The 16,145-nt window shown below is 45.6% G+C and overlaps 6 protein-coding genes across 6 annotated transcripts; 3 read left to right on the top strand and 3 right to left on the bottom strand. All coding sequences in view use genetic code 12, as the record gives it.

Moving 5' to 3' along the window:
* Positions 1-88: 88 nt before the first annotated feature.
* On the top strand, positions 89-2,902 carry SYG1 (Syg1p; the record flags this gene model as incomplete). The annotated part of the gene is made up of 1 exon (XM_025483793.1): positions 89-2,902. One exon carries the CDS (start codon positions 89-91, stop codon positions 2,900-2,902), a length of 2,814 nt encoding a protein of 937 aa, XP_025342008.1.
* A 651-nt stretch (positions 2,903-3,553) lies between these two features.
* LYS21 (homocitrate synthase) lies at positions 3,554-4,834 on the bottom strand (the record flags this gene model as incomplete). The annotated part of the gene is made up of 1 exon (XM_025483792.1): positions 3,554-4,834. One exon carries the CDS (start codon positions 4,832-4,834, stop codon positions 3,554-3,556), a length of 1,281 nt encoding a protein of 426 aa, XP_025342007.1.
* A 560-nt stretch (positions 4,835-5,394) lies between these two features.
* Positions 5,395-7,098, bottom strand: CXQ85_000031 (uncharacterized protein; the record flags this gene model as incomplete). Its single annotated transcript, XM_025483791.1, has 1 exon — positions 5,395-7,098. The coding sequence occupies one exon, from the start codon at positions 7,096-7,098 to the stop codon at positions 5,395-5,397; it is 1,704 nt and encodes a 567-aa protein (XP_025342006.1).
* A 2,229-nt stretch (positions 7,099-9,327) lies between these two features.
* Positions 9,328-11,094, top strand: ILV3 (dihydroxy-acid dehydratase; the record flags this gene model as incomplete). The annotated part of the gene is made up of 1 exon (XM_025483790.1): positions 9,328-11,094. The coding sequence occupies one exon, from the start codon at positions 9,328-9,330 to the stop codon at positions 11,092-11,094; it is 1,767 nt and encodes a 588-aa protein (XP_025342005.1).
* Positions 11,095-11,382: 288 nt separating this feature from the next.
* On the top strand, positions 11,383-12,354 carry CXQ85_000029 (ribose phosphate diphosphokinase subunit; the record flags this gene model as incomplete). The annotated part of the gene is made up of 1 exon (XM_025483789.1): positions 11,383-12,354. One exon carries the CDS (start codon positions 11,383-11,385, stop codon positions 12,352-12,354), a length of 972 nt encoding a protein of 323 aa, XP_025342004.1.
* Positions 12,355-12,449: 95 nt separating this feature from the next.
* On the bottom strand, positions 12,450-16,018 carry CXQ85_000028 (autophagy protein; the record flags this gene model as incomplete). The annotated part of the gene is made up of 2 exons (XM_025483788.1): positions 12,450-12,457; positions 12,487-16,018. 2 exons carry the CDS (start codon positions 16,016-16,018, stop codon positions 12,450-12,452), a joined length of 3,540 nt encoding a protein of 1,179 aa, XP_025342003.1.
* Positions 16,019-16,145: the final 127 nt, after the last annotated feature.

Genomic DNA, 16,145 nt, shown 5'->3' with positions numbered 1-16,145 from the left:
CCTGTGTATGGCGCGGCACTATCAAGCCATATATTATTCGAGATAAGCATACCACTCATCACAGACTTCTTACTAGTCACTGGCCAAGATGAAATTTGGCGAAGCGCTCAGTCAGGGGTTGGTGCCCGAGTGGAAGGAGCAGTATGTGGACTATAAGTCGGGGAAGAAAGTTATCCATAAGGCCTCTGCCAGTCGTCAGGCTGTGGAGGATATGAAGACTAATGATACTACTCCTTTGCTTCAAGCGAGAGATGGGCAGCATTATGTTCCTCAGGTGCCACTACTTCCTCCTCCTGCAACTCAGGGCCAAGATGATTCGTCCCGAAGAAAAGCATCCATCTTCAACTTCTCGAGCAAGTCCAACAAGGACAAGAGAGAGCAATACAATGAGGACAAGACAGAGTTCTACAAGTGGCTCGACCTAGAGTTGGAAAAAGTAGATACCTTTTATAAGCAGAAAGAGAAAGAAGTATATGAAAGATTCCTTATCCTAGAAGACCAGTTTTTCCACTTGAAGGACCATAGAGGTCATATGCAAAGACGTGTTTTGTCAGTGACCTCGTCCAAAGTACCTGTCAACGCAGCTGTCGATGGGCTTGCCATTAAGTTTAGAGCATGGACCCTGCGTCTCCAGAAGTACGAGTTTCCCTCTCTTCCTTCTACTGCCTTTCTTGACAAATGGAGGAAGAAGAAGCTGAAAGACCCAAGCCTTCGTCTTAAAGACCAGGACAAGAAAGACGAGTACGATCCTAATTATATCGAGAATCAGATTAGAAACGGAAATCTAGAGTTTCTCGAGTCTGACTATGACGATGAACTGATTGCCCCATCTGAAGACGAAAGAGCTCCTCAACCTCAAGAACCGACTCCTGCTCAGGCGAAGCAGCAGAAGAAGAGTGATTACACCAAGAAAAAGAGCTTTGGAGTGCCTTACCTCTATGCCAAGAGACAATTGAAGGGTGCTTTGGTGGAACATTATAGACTCATCGCCCTACTCAAGTCGTACAGGGTGATGAATAGAACGGCGTTCCGTAAGATCACCAAAAAGTTCGACAAGGTTATCGGAACAAGCACATGTAACGACTTTTTGAAGAGAATTGACAAGCAGTCGTACTTCCTTACTAGTCCTGTCTTGGACAAGATCATGAGTCGTGTTGAGGATTTGTTCATGACATACTTTGACAATGAGCATCAGGATAAGAAGCATGGCTTGGAAAAGCTCAAAAGTACGACCTATGCTTATAGCAATGCCGAGATTAGACAGCCTCAGCATTATCGCAGTACTTTCTTTTCAGGAGTATTCCTAGGTATAGGTTTACCATTATTTATTATTGGCTTGGTTGTTGCGTTGGATAAAACCCTCAGCAGCCAAATGGCAGAAGGTAGGTTCCTTTTGCAGATTTGGGGTGGTTTTTTACTCATCAACTTGGCTTTCTTCTTTGTGGGCATCAACTTACTCGTTTATGATTACTACAAGATCAGTTACAAATTTATTTTTGAGTTCAATTTGGCAAACGCATTGGATTTCAAGCAATTTTGGTTACTACCGTCGGTGAGTTTCTCGTTCCTAGGGCTTTTAGGATGGTTTTCGTTTAAGGACTTCTGGCCTGAAACTTTCCCAGGTAGAACTTTTCCACTTATTTATTTGGCTATCATGCTCATCGTTTTCCTTTGGCCGGGCTCCCAGCTTTATGGGGCAAGTCGGCAATGGCTTCAAATAGCACTTTGGAGAATCGTATGGTCGGGCCTTTATCCTGTTGAATTCAGAGATTTCTACTTGGGCGATATCTTATGTTCGTTGACTTACCCGATGGGTAACATCTCCTTCTTCATTTGTCTTTATGCTGATAAATGGAAGAATGTCCTTGGAGGTGGACAAGTGCCTTCCTCGTCCGTCAGATGTGGTTCGGCTTATTCACGTCCAATGGGTTTCCTTCAATCGCTTCCTTCAATCTTTCGTTTCTTACAGTGTCTTCGTCGTTTTATGGACACTGGTGATGCATTTCCCCATTTGGCTAACATGGTCAAGTATTTGATTGGTGCTATTTACTACTGCTTGCTTAGTGTTTGGAGAATTGACCGGACGAGTCTGAATAGAGCAGCATTCATCACTTTTGCATGTATCAACTCTATCTACACCTCAGCATGGGACATTGTTATGGACTGGTCGTTGGGACTGACAACGTCAAAGAACTTCCTTCTCAGAGATCACTTATTCTACAAAAAGAAGGAGTACTACTATGTGGCTTCAGTAATGGATGTGATTCTTAGGTTCCAATGGATCTTCTATGCATTTTTCTCGAGTCAGATCCAACAGCTGGCAGTGACCAGTTTCTGCATTGCGCTTGCAGAGCTATTCAGGCGTTTCGTTTGGATGTTCTTCCGTATGGAGAATGAACACTGTACCAATGTGATTCTTTTCCGTGCTTCCAGAGACTCGCCCTTGCCCTACATGGTTCTGTCTAAGGTTGAAGCTGCCATCAAGCGTTTGGTGGACATGAAGTATGACATCTACAGATCTTCAGAGGACGAATCGTCGCCTGATTCCGAAGCAAGCTTCAGTTCTGTTCCTGGCGATCCATCCTTGGGCAAGACGTCGGCTGCAAAAAGCACGGCCTACAGCAGGAAACTGGCCAAGACTGACCATCTTTTCGATGAAGAAGCCAGTATTGACTCTCATCAAAAGTCCGACCATAAAGGCCATGCGCCAATTGGTGAAGTCTTACGCAGACGCTCTACCATTAATGCCATCCTGAATGCCTTGAACAAGGCCCATATTAAGGATTTCCAGAGAAAGACTTATTCTGTGCCAATGGACGAGAGTGACGAAGAAGAAGATGACGACGATGAAGGCGGAGCAAAGAAGGCGGGGCCTTCTAAAGCACAACACCCAACGCCTTGATTGAGGCGGTGAAGTGGCTCATGGCGCTTAAGCAGAAGGAGTCCCTCTAGCGAAGCGCAACCGCTTTTTCGCGAGGCGGCAACAGTAAGCAGCCATAATGCGGTCACGTGAGCTAAGACAAAGTTTCGGAAGAATCTGTGCACTCCGAACCATCATCAGTCAAGAATTAGGCCACCATCATCCTTTTCCCGAACAATCCCTAGCTCTCCTCCCTTTTCCGGTCCGGCCCTCCAGTTTCATCAAGCTGCCAACATATTGCGTCGAAAAGGTTTCTATGGAGTTTCACTTATGAGCTAAATGAGGAGAGTTTATTCATACAAGTGCTAAGTTTTTCAGGATGCTCAAACACGGAGTCACCGAGCTCGTGTGTTCGCTCATTGCCAGCTTGAACATAATCACTGGCGTAATCTTGTATTCCCTGGAGTACAAGGAAGGAATCACCATCAAGACAGCTTCTAGAAGAAAAGCCATCATGGCATGCACTACAATGTGTCTCGTCTTTGGCGGCATCGCTGTGCTGTTGATGATGTATGATATAGCTACCCACAGTTGGTAGCTTATTCCATAGCATAGTCTTAGTAATATTTTAATCTACATTACGTGGTGAACCATTGAGTGTATATCCAGTATAGTAGGCGGTTATTTTATAAATTAGATCTTCTGTTTCTTTGTCTCTGGTACGGGCGAACCGGGTACCGAGAGGTCGGCGTGGAAATCCTTGATGATGGAGTCCACATCGTCGATGTTCAACTGTCTGACGTCACCCAATTTCTTAATTTTGTCGGTCACTTCCTTACATTGCTCATCGGTCAAGTGCAAGTTCAATTGGTCAACTCTCGACTTGATGGCGTTCCAGCCGGTCAATCTATTAGCAAAGTGAATGTATCTGGTGAGACCGAAATCTGAGGGGCTTAAGATTTCGTATGTGGAAGGGTTGGCTAAGATTGCCTTGGCGTGGATACCCGCCTTGTGTGTGAACGCACAGAAGCCCGTGATAGGGTTGTTGAAAGGAATGTTCACCTGGACGGCCTCGGCAACAAGGTTCTCAAGATCTCTCAACTTGTGCAACTTGTACTTTGAAAGAACATAGTCTCTGTCGGCAGCGATCATTCTCGACATGAGACCTCCAAGAGGAGTGATACCGTTTCTCTCACCAAGACCCAAAACGGAAACATCAATCAACTTGGCACCACCTTCCAAAGCAGTGTAAGCGTTAGCAATAGCACATCCAGTATCGTTATGGAAATGGCACTCGATATCGCACGACACAACAGACTTTAAGGTTCTAACCAACTCGTACACCTGTCTGGGGTTAGCACAACCCACAGTATCAGCAATACCGACTCTGTTAACACCAATCTTGTCCACGGTCTTGTAAATATTCAACAAATCCACCAAATCAGATCTGAATGAATCTTCAGAGGAAAAACGAATCTCGATGCCCTTGGACTTGACAAACTCAATAACCTCAACTGCAGACTGGGCAATATAAGACATATCCTTTCCGTGGGAGTACTGTCTCAAGAACTGGGAAGTGCCAATAACAACATCAACACCGTCAACGCCAGTCTCAACAGCCACCTTAGCGTCATCCATATGACAACGAATATGCGTCAAGATCTTAGACTTCAAGCCCAACTTACAAATGGCCTCACAGTCCCTTCTAGATTGCTCGGAAGCCACAGGCGAAGTCAACTCAATGTAATCCACACCGAACTCGTCAAGAGCCTTTGCAATCTCGATCTTCTTCTCGGTAGAGAAGAAAGCGTTAGCGAACTGCTCACCTTCTCTAAGGGTGGATTCAATCAACTCAAAGCTAGACACGTTCGAAAGGAAGTCTGCAGGGTTAGGGCCGTATGGATTTTGCATGATGGCCTCGGAAGACCTATGGGAGTCTTCAGTCACCTTGGTAAATCCCTCTGGGGCAGGCATTTTCTGGGAGTTCTAGGGTGTTATCAGTAAGCGATGAGGAATTTACCAATACCGCAGTGGAATTTTTTTGTGTAATGTTTCGATTGTACGGGTGTGTCAAGGGAGCAGTCAGAACTCCGAAGATACGAAAGGGGAGGTGGCTGGGACTTATGGAGGAAAACACGCCTTTCAATGTCTACAAAACGTTTTAGTAGGTAATATGGCTACTCTTCTTACTTTACGTACGTTGGTATTGGTTGATAAGACGGGTCCTTATCGCAAGTGACGTTTTCGCAGCCAATAACCTAACGAGGTTTATTAAGCTAGGTACCCCAGAATAATATTTTATAGAAAATTTTATAAATTTTAAGAAATAGGTTGCGGTGTTCTAGATATTACAGTTGGTATTATTTATTGGTTGCTATCAGGCTTGGGAGGATACATGATCCATTGACTTACTTCTAAGCGCACGGAATTGCCTTACGCTACAGAACATGTACAACACGTATGATTAGTGGTGGAAATTACAAAGCACTTAGGCGTAAATCTATAATACAGCATCCGCCATGAGCAGTCCCTGTCTAACTCACTAGGCTGCGGGTGTCTGGCGTGACAAGGCCAACAAGCTCATTTTCGTAGTAAGCATTTTCAGGAATCAACACCGGGATCATGTTTTCGTATTCGGAGTCGTCCACATGAGAAATATTCCAAAGGTCCGTTGTCTTGGGCAAGAGGTTTGTTTGTGAAAGCTGGTTGATCGCCTCCATCAAGTCCTCCTGTCCGCTGACCAAGTACCGGTTCACCCGAAGTATAGGGGCAAACCGCTCGTCGTAAGCCACCAAGTCAAGGTACTTATGCAAACTCTCACGGTATGGAGGGATATCTTCATCAATGGTGCTGTACTCGTCCCGTGGAGGCGGACCCATCTCGGCGGTAGCTTGAGCTTCTGCAGCACGGCGCCGGCGCCGTTCTGCCCGTCTTTCAGCAGCCCTCTCGGCGGCCTGAACCTGTCTTATGGCTCGCTCGGTAGCTCTTTCTTCACGCTGTCTGGCTCTTGCAGCTCTTGCCTCTGGGTCACGGCGACGGCGTCCACGGCTGTTGTCCCTGGCCTCGCCTTCGCTTCCTTCGAGTTCACGGCCTCTGCTTCTGTTACGCCTTTCACGCCGCCTCTCTCTTCTTTCCTCCTTCCTAGCACGCTCTGCCTCTTCCTCCTGGCGTTGTCTTTCGCGTTCAGCCTCTTCTTCTTGGCGTACACGTTCACGTTCGGCTTCTTCCTCTTGACGAATACGTTCACGCTCAGCTTCTTCTCTCTGACGCTGCCTTTCTCTGCGTTCTCTTTGCTTCTCTTCCTCGCGTCTCTTTCTTTCACGCTCACGTTCTCTTTCACGTTCACGTTCTCTCTCTTCTTCACGTTTCTTCTCCTTTTCAAGACGCTTGGCTTCTTTACGCTGGCGCTTCTCTTCTCTGGCAACCTCCCGGGCTTTCTCTCGAGCAGCTTCCTTTTCTCGTTCAGACTTGAGAAATTCCTGTTCCTCAATGTACCACTGCTCCTTGGCCTGACGCTCCCTGGATTCCTCCTTCTTCTTCCTCCTTTCAAGCTTACGATGACGACGTTCAGCGTGCCGTATTTCCTTTAACGCCTCTTCCATTTCAGCGCTGGGTTCTTGGTTCTTTTTCTTTGCCTTTCTTTCCTGGTGACGTTCGAGACTGCGGCGTCTGTTGAGCTCCTGGTTCTGCCGTTGAAGCTCGAGCTGTCTAACTGCTCTAGCTTCAGCCTCTACAGGATCCATATCAGCTGAATCCTGCTCGGCTGACGTGTGTTGTGTGGGTTGCTTCTCGGCCAGACCCTGTTTACCAGGGTTCAGTCCAGCTGGCTGGCTCGAGGCATTTTCCTCCTGGGCAGCTGAATGTAGCATTTTCAACTGGATATTTCTAGTGGCACTGCTTCCTTCAAAGCCATGGAACTCGACCCGGCCGAAGTCCGGATCAAACACGTTCTGTGCTCGTTGCTGAAGAAGCTCAGACCAATTCACGATAACAGGGTCGTTGGCGTACCGAGCCAGTCTTTTGCCTATATTCGAGTGGTCCATTTTTTCACTCTGGTATATTTCAGGGGATGTCGAAGGACTCTTGGCTCCAACCGAATCCATTTCAGGCGAAATAGGAGGCAGTTGCCGCTTGGTGGATTTTAAAGGTCTGCTCTCGTCCTGAGAATCACTTTCACTGTACTCGAAACTGGACTCGCCTTCTGAAGAGCCAGCTAGTTTCTTCCACAAAAGCACCATAGTGAGTACCTCTCAAGAAAAAAAAAATTGAAAAGAATGTCCTCTTAGGTCTGGTGAGAGAAAGAAGTTCTTTTTTCACGTCTGTATTTTTGGCAATCAATGGGAGTATAATAACCCTCCCGTATTCGGAAAACAATCCGGCCCTGCAGGAACTACCGTCTAGCAGCACCGTGAGACACTCTTGCTTCAGCTGCCTCATGTGGGCCACTGTGGTCCAACGAAGCAACCACCAGACCGGCAACAATAAATGCCCCTTGTCTTTCATTTCTATACCCTAAAGATCTTATCCTACGGTTTCATCTCTCCCTTCCGTGTGTTCTCACGTGAGGGTTTCTCCTCAGCTGTCTGATCGTGTATTCACGCCAGGCGCATTCCTTCAGGCCCGTCCCAGTCACCAGAACGCTCTGAGTGGCCAGTGTTACGAGGCAAACGACAGGTGACAATAGATTCCACGGTCAGGCCTTGCCTTTCTACTGGTTTCCTTTTATTTTTTTTTTTACTTGCTGGCTAGGCTTTTTGGGGCTGGTAGTGGCTTCTGGTAGTCAGCCGTGGGTGCTCCACAGACCAGCAAGCGTTACTCAGTTTGCATAATTTGGCTGCGAATGGGTCTTGTGATGCAAAACACAAAGTGGCTTTTAAAAATCAGAACCTTCACCGAATGATCTGAAATTTCGCCAGGTGGGTTCTTCGCTAGCAAGTATTACCATGAAAGTGTCATTTATTTGCCTTCTGCCGTGGTTTCTCTGTTTCGTCCGGTTCTTCCGGTTGAAGGTTCGCTAAAGCATGAGCCGCGACTGAAGGCACTCTTTCTCGACTCCTGCGGCGATTTGCGGTCCTACAGGTATACCGATTTTGTGATCGGTGCAATACGAGACCAAATGGCCATTGTCTGGGGTAGACTTGGATGATGCAAGAGCGCAATGAAGATGGTGATGGAGGTGTGTTTAGTGGAGTGGAAGTTTAGGAGTTTAGTGGAGTGAGGGCTTGGAGAGTAGGTTGACTGAGTAGATGGTGATCTAGAACATGGGACCAATGGACCCTGCTTTTGTTGAAGAAATGTAAGGTGGGATTGATGGTTGGTGGTTGATGAATTGGGCTGCCAAAAGGATGTGCAAATCATTGGATTGGGGAACCTGACTGCCAGAAACGTTTAAAGATTTGCTTTTGTTTGGTTTGGTGGTCCCATTGGTGTGCTGGAGAGTGCTTGGATCGTGTATTACTTCCAACGAAAGGGGAAGCCTTTAGATTGGATTTAGGAAGTGGAGTGAGCCAGAAGAGCCAGAAGTGGATGACTGTTACTGGGGGATCAATTGACGAAATGGGATGGGATGGGATGGTATAGATTTGGGAGATGGGTTATAGTGAACATTGGGAGGAAGCCTAGGTTTCGTCTGTAGAGTCGCTTGAAAGGCTAATCTTTGTACTTTAGAATAGTAAGAAGTGGAGCTACTTTCTACTGTGATCACATATATCATGAACTTGGACTAGCGTCACTTCTTCCCACTTAATTACCCCATGGTTGTCCTCTTCAGTCCATATTTCAACTTTTACGAACCCTACACCTTAAAGCATAAATTAGCCACAAAACCAAGGAACAACACACACAATCCAGTTCTTCCCTTATGGACTTTACCAAACTTCAATATCCGCCTACTTCTGTCAATGGCTGCGAAAACCTATCTTCTCCAGCGGCTGTCAGAGGGTTGACGTCACCGCCAACTAAGCGATGAAAAATTTTTTAACCAAACGAACCAATCGAAAAGTGTCATAAACCATCATAGAAGGACCAATCGCCTTAAACCACCACTTGACACAACCGTATACAACCCTAGTGTCTCCAACACTGACTGGTTGCAAAATCGCAATGCTTATCATGCACCTGCCATCTACCTACCTCCATTGAACTCCCCCACCTACATCACTTTTTTTTTCTACTTTTCTATTTTCTCTTCAACCTCCTATTCCTAACCCAAAGTGAACCCACCTCAAACCGAATCATCTACTTCTTCACCTCCCAGTGGCCTCGTCTGCCTTCCCCTCATATCCATCTTCGTCTTACATCTATCCCCACTATCATTGGTCGCGGTTTAGAGTTCCGGGGGTAGGTTTCGCACTTCCGGCCGCTGTGCCAAACCGCCCCGGTACCGGAACTGACTCATTGAAAATTCTGCAAACCACAAGCTCGAGACTGAAAACACATCTTTTCTGCTAACACGTCCAAGAAGAATCATGTCTTTTGTTAGCAGAACTCATATGCTCCAGCTGAGGTGTTTTTCTCGCTCGGCCGCTGCTTATGCGAACAAGTTGAACAAATACTCCTCCATCGTTACTGAAGATGTTTCTCAAGGTGCTTCCCAGGCCATGTTGTATGCTACTGGTTTCGAAGATGAGGATTTCCACAAGGGCCAGGTTGGTGTTGGATCTGTGTGGTGGGGCGGTAACCCATGTAACATGCACTTGATGGACCTTAATCACCAGTGTACCGAGTCGGTGAACAAGGCTGGTCTTAAAGGTATGCAATTCAACTCCATTGGTGTTTCTGACGGTATCACCAACGGTACCGAAGGTATGAAGTACTCGTTGCAATCGCGTGAAATCATTGCTGACTCGTTTGAGACCATGATGATGGCCCAGTTGTACGACGGTAACATTGCCATTCCTTCTTGTGATAAGAACATGCCTGGTGTGCTTATGGCCATGGGTAGACACAACAGACCTTCCATTATGGTTTACGGTGGTACAATCATGCCAGGTCAGCCTTCATGCTCTTCTCCTCAGGTTGGTGAAAAGATCGATATCATTTCTGCTTTCCAGTCTTATGGTCAGTACTTGTCTGACTTGATCACTGACGAACAAAGAAAAGACGTGGTTCGTCACGCTTGTCCTGGTCCTGGTGCTTGTGGTGGTATGTACACTGCCAACACCATGGCTTCGGCTGCTGAAATCTTGGGTATGTCCTTGCCATACTCTTCTTCTGCCCCAGCTGTTTCCAAGGAGAAGGCTGCAGAGTGTGATAACATCGGTCAAGCCATTAAACACTTGATGGAGATCGACTTGAAGCCTCGTGAAATCATGACTAAGAAATCTTTCGAAAACGCTATCACTTACATTATCGCTACCGGTGGTTCCACCAACGCCGTCTTGCATCTTATCGCCATTGCTTCCTCTGTGGGCGTGGAGATCACTGTGGACGACTTCCAGAAACTTTCCGACAGCACTCCATTGTTGGCTGACTTTAGACCTTCTGGTAAGTATGTCATGGCTGACTTGCAAGCCAGAGGCGGGACCCCGGCTGTGGCCAAGATGTTGTTGGAGGAAGGTTTGCTTGATGGTGACCAGATGACTGTTACTGGTAAGACTCTTAAGGAGAACTTGAAGGACTTGCCAGGTTTGCCTGAAGGCCAAGATATTGTCAGACCATTGTCGAACCCATTGAAGCCAAGCGGTCACTTGCAGATTCTCAAGGGTACTTTGGCCCCAGGTTCTGCTGTGGGTAAGATTACTGGTAAGGAAGGTACCTATTTCAAGGGTAAGGCTAGAGTTTTCGATGCTGAGGACCTTTTCATTACTGCCTTGCAAGCTGGTGAAATCAAGAAGGGCGAAAAGACTGTCTGTGTGATCAGATACGAAGGTCCAAAGGGTGGTCCAGGTATGCCAGAGATGTTGAAGCCTTCTTCTGCTTTGATGGGTTACGGTTTGGGCCAGGATGTGGCTCTTTTGACAGACGGTAGATTTTCTGGTGGTTCCCACGGTTTCTTGATTGGTCACATTGTGCCAGAGGCAGCTGTTGGTGGTCCTATTGCCTTGGTCTATGACGGTGACGAGATCGTCATTGACGCTGAAAACAACAGAATCGACTTGTTGGTTGACGAGGAAGTTTTGGCCGAGAGAAGAAAGAAGTGGGTGGCTCCAGAGCCAAGATACAAGAGAGGTACTTTGCGTAAGTACTCTCTTTTGGTGAGCGACGCTTCCAAGGGTTGTGTCACCGACTTGTAATTTCCAATTACAATTACCACACAAACAAAAAATAATGATCATTCCTGAGAGCAAATGTCTTTGAACAGACTCGCTCTCGCTTCATTTCTACATAAATTATTCGCATCACACTATCCTAATGAACGGATTTGCATTCTTTACGCTTTGTAGGAAATGGCTGCAAAATGGCTGCGAAAAGAGTAACAAAAAAAAACCACCTCTGAGCGGAAGTGGGCCATTTCTCCACGTGATCCAATTTGATGCTTTCCTCTCATCTCTGGTTTCCCAATAAGAAGTGTTACATCAAGTATGCCTTCAACACCCAACTCTATTAAAATTGTCACGGGCAATTCCCACCGTGACCTTGCGGAAAAGGTTGCCGCCAAGCTCGGCATGAAGGTGTCGAAAGTGGGCCCTTTTCAGTTCTCCAATAAAGAGACCGCTGTGGCCGTGGGTGAGTCCATGAGAGACGAGGATGTGTATGTGATTCAGACGGGGTATGGTGAAACGAAGATTAATGATTACTTGATGGAGCTTTTTTTTCTTATAAATGCATGCAGAGTGGGTGGAGCTAGGAGGATTACTGCTGTTATTCCTAACTTCTTCTATTCTAGACAGGATAAGAAGGATAAGTCTAGAGCTCCAATCACTGCCAAGTTGATTGCCAACTTGTTGCAAACAGCAGGCTGCCATCATGTTATAACGCTTGATTTGCACGCTTCTCAGATCCAGGGTTTTTTTAGAGCTCCAGTGGATAACTTGTACGCTGAACCATCTACATTGCGTTTCATCAAGGAAAATTATAATACTGAAGACTTGACGATCGTGTCGCCAGACGCCGGTGGAGCCAAGAGAGTTGCTTCTATTGCTGACAAACTAGATACTCCATTTGCTTTGATCCATAAGGAAAGACAGAAAGCTAACGAGGTCTCCAAAATGGTTCTCGTTGGTGATGTCGCTGATAAAACATGCATTCTTATTGATGACATTGCAGACACTTGTGGAACGCTTTGTAAGGCTGCTGAGGTGCTTCTAGAGAATGGCGCCCTTAAAGTCATTGCAATGGTGACCCACGGTATTTTCTCCAAGAACGCTATTGAAAAATTGAACAATTCCAAACTAGACAAGATCATTTGCACTAACTCCTTGCCTTTAGAAGACAAGTTGGAAAGATGTCCTAGAATTGAAATTTTGGACATCAGTCCTACTTTGGCTGAAGCCATTAGAAGGTTGCATAACGGTGAGAGCGTGTCCTACTTGTTTAATCACGTTCCAGAGTAGATACTCATGCATTTGCCTATTCAGCCTTTATCATATACCATACAATGCCCACGTTAAGCAGAAATGGATTTTCTGCGGCATCATTAACATTAGATTTAGTCACCTCATGTTGTGTAATAGATCCAATCCGACTGACGATCCAATCGCGGTTGCTATTTTGTTCAGCTTTGGTGGTGTCAAGGAAATAGTTTGGCGCCTCGATGTTAAAGGCAGTCCAAGGTGTTTTGGAGCTGTTGTTCCCATCCACTCTATCAACGTGGGTAGGAAGGAATAACACCAAGTCACCCGCTTGGAAGTTGTTGACTGTAATCTTGCCTGCCAGGAGCCTCAGAAGTTTGGCAATTTCTTGCTGTTTAGTCTTGTTTTCCTTGGATAACTTCTTAGCAAATCCCTCAACGTCTTTAAAGCGCTTAAATATACCGTTAAGGAAGAACTTCTGGTTCACCATCGTATTTCCTTCATCTTGTAATTGAAGTTGTATATCTTCATTGAAAGAAATGAGCTTTAGGAACTGAGCAAATTGGGATTTAGACCCATCCTGCGAATCTTCAAATAGCTTGTAGTAAACCTCAATGAGTTTACCTGCTTGCATTTCCTCTTTCTCCGCTTCACCATTGCTTTTGAGTTCCTCGATGCTCTCTATCTGGCCCGATGTAACTCTGCGTAAGCTTTCTCTCCAATCCATACCATTCTCGACCTCTGAGACCACGCTGGAGTGCAACTTTGGGTCAGACATGACAATCGAGTCACCAGTTTCGTCCTCCAGACCTTTTCTTGATCTTAAACCCTTAACTCTCCGGACTTTATATTCGTCCTTCTTAGAACTTGAGTCTGATTCCTTGACAAGCAACAAACCCATAGACTCCAAAACGTAGCAGAATTCTTTAAAGTCCTCAAAGTTCTTCTGAGAGAGTTCAAGGATCACAGAGAATAATCCCTCAACCACATTGTTAAGCTGATTGATAATTTCCTCCAGTTTATGATGCTTTGTCTGGGTGACTTCCATTAAATCTTCATAGTCCTCTGATTTCTCTTCGAACTTTTGGGTTAAGTTCTTGATTTCGGTTTCAAGATGACTTCTTTCAGTAGCGTATTCAGCTTCCTTCGCATGCATGTTCGAAAGAAGCTCCTGCTTGATCTCTTGAAGATCATTGAACTCGCCCTTCAAACTCTCGAACCGGGCCCTGTATTCCTGGCTTTCTTCTGCCTGGCTAGTTTTCTCTTCCAACTTCTTCTCCAAATCACTCAACTTCGACTTCAAAGATTTGTTTTCATCCAAAACAGATTCGTGGTATGTTCTCTGCTGGTCAAAGTTCTTGTGCTCCCGCTCAATCTGTTCCAATTCAGAGTGGTTTCTGTCAGCCAATGCCCTCATTTCTTCTGCATGTTTGTTACCCAAGTCCTTTATGACAGCCTCAGAGATACCAAGCTTTTCCTCATAATCTTGCTGCATCTGTCTTAATTGGAAATCCTTCTCCTGCGCTTCTCTCTTGCTTTCATCTAGGGCTTTCCGAAGAGATTCGTTGTCTTGATAGACCAACTGATGTGAGGCTCTTAATTCATTAACTTCTTTTCGCAACCTTATATTATCCACATGCTTATCGATTGTAGTAGAAGCGTCCATTGCCTTCACGCTGGCATTGCTGCTCGACGTTCTTCGACTACTTGGAGCTTTCAATAAGAGACTTGTGGGGTCGCCAGATGACGGGTTCCTGACAGCTCGAGGTTGATCCTCGACTAAAAGACTGTCCTTCACTTGAGGAGTCTTTTTATCTGAAGACTTTACAACAGGCCAGTTTGATATGTTTTTGTACTGCTGCTGATGAAGGAGCCCCTCAAGCTTGGAGATTCTCGATCTCAATCCACGAATGAGATTTAAATCAAAATCATCAGTAACGTTACCTGGCTTTTGAGCGTTGCCGTTGAGGACTTGAGACCTAGTAATAATTTGCAGTTGTTCAGGAGATAAAGATCCTAGCGAGCTGACAACCCGTGTCACTCTCTTCAAACTATCAGTCGAAGTAACTAAGTCTTTAAAGTTCTTTTCAAGGAGTCTTGCAAAGTTCTGGCCATTACTTGGCAGATGTCCCTTAACGACGCCAATGAAATTCGTGATATCTTCCCGCTCCACCAAAACATCCTCAATGATCTCAATGGCAGCATCATTTCGCTTCGAGAAATCCCCATTGACCAACGTGACATCTATTGTAGGAAGCTGAATTCGAAAGTTCTTCTCAGGCGCAAGAAACTTTAGGAACCCGCCAAATTTCTTCAACCACAACTTTTGAAACGCCTTTTCATGTTCAATAAGAACGGTGAGCTGTTCAGAGATGTTACTCACGATACCCTTTGAGTAGAAATCATGCCATTCAAATTGACGACGCTTTTCTATGAGAAGGAATCCGAAAAGAAGTGGTAGGTCAACTGTTAAAGAAAGTAGATCACCAGCCTCTCGTATCTTCTCGATAGTCTCATTGTCGGGCAGTTCATGGCCATTTGGAATATCCTTCTCCTTTTCAGAAGGAGACAACATCTTTTTCATATCGGTCTTTAATGTAACCGTTCTCATTTGCAAAGATGCAATGTTCTCAAAAATGGATAAACTTTGATGAACGAGTTTCGTCTTGAACAGATAAAGGGACTCCAAAAGCTCAAACAATGAGAGTGAACGGGAGTAGATATCCGATGCTACAGCCATCTGCTTGGAGTAGACCTGCTGAAGGTCCAGGGTATTGGAGCTAGTGGCAGTTTCCAATTCCGAGCGAACCCTCTTCCCGATGGACGCCAATTCGTTAGAATGAGAAGCTCGAGAAGACTCACATGTCTTGAAACTGGTAATAGACTCTTTCCGTAGGTCTTCGATGGTGGTATCAACCTCTAGCTTTTCCGAATTGATCTTGTTCACAGTAGACGAGAACTGATTAAAAGAGTCTACCACACGAGGCAAGTTCTGGTCAATAAACGCAGCAGCATCTTTCAACGATTCCTGATCGAGAAAGTCCACGAGCGCCAATGATTTCGACCCGTCTTGCTTAAAGGAGAGAAGCGGAAACTCCTTCAACTGGGAGTAGTGGACCTCCCATGCCTTATGCAAAGATTTCATGTTTAATGCTTTCACATATGCAAAATAACCATCAAAGCTCTTTTCCATGCCACTTATGAAATTCGCCGCAAACTGAAACACCACACTTAGCGACTTGAATATCGTATTGATATGGCGTATAACATGCTCTATCAGCTCCTCCACGCGAGACGCTCCCACAAGACGGGCATTCACCCACGATTCGTAGTTCCTCAATGCCGAAGAGTAAGCCTTGACATTTGAAGGAGCCTCTGGCACGCTGAAAGTGGTCGGTTTAAGGAGCATATAGTTATCATCCTCACTATTCAGTAGGTACCGCAGCACCAAAGCTGTATCTCTGGAAGAATTGAAAAGACGCTTATCAAAAACGTAAATATCCGTCATTTCATTCACCATGGCATAATTGAGTTTCATGCCAAACGACGTAAGGAGAAAGATATTCTCATGGGAGGTTATCGTATACTTAGTAAAGGACTCTAGGAGGAAGTCCTTAAAGCTCTGGAGGGTATGATAACGCACCGGTTTGGCAAGCACTATGGATTCGCCATTATGTGCGTTATATATGGTAAGATGGTCAGCCATTCTGCTTATTTGGCAGGGTGGAATGCAATAGTAGCTAAGGATGTGTGGTTTGCCTCTGACCTCTACTGATAGGGTGGGAGGGTAGTATGCACACTAGGGTAAATGTGTGGAGGAGTGATAAGGGAAA

The sequence above is a fragment of the Candidozyma haemuli genome (genome assembly GCF_002926055.2).
Source record: "Candidozyma haemuli strain B11899 chromosome Unknown A_2014730914, whole genome shotgun sequence".
Lineage (NCBI taxonomy): Eukaryota > Fungi > Ascomycota > Pichiomycetes > Serinales > Metschnikowiaceae > Candidozyma > Candidozyma haemuli.
Note: the sequence above shows the minus strand (reverse complement) of the source record. Positions and strands in the feature narration are given on the sequence as shown.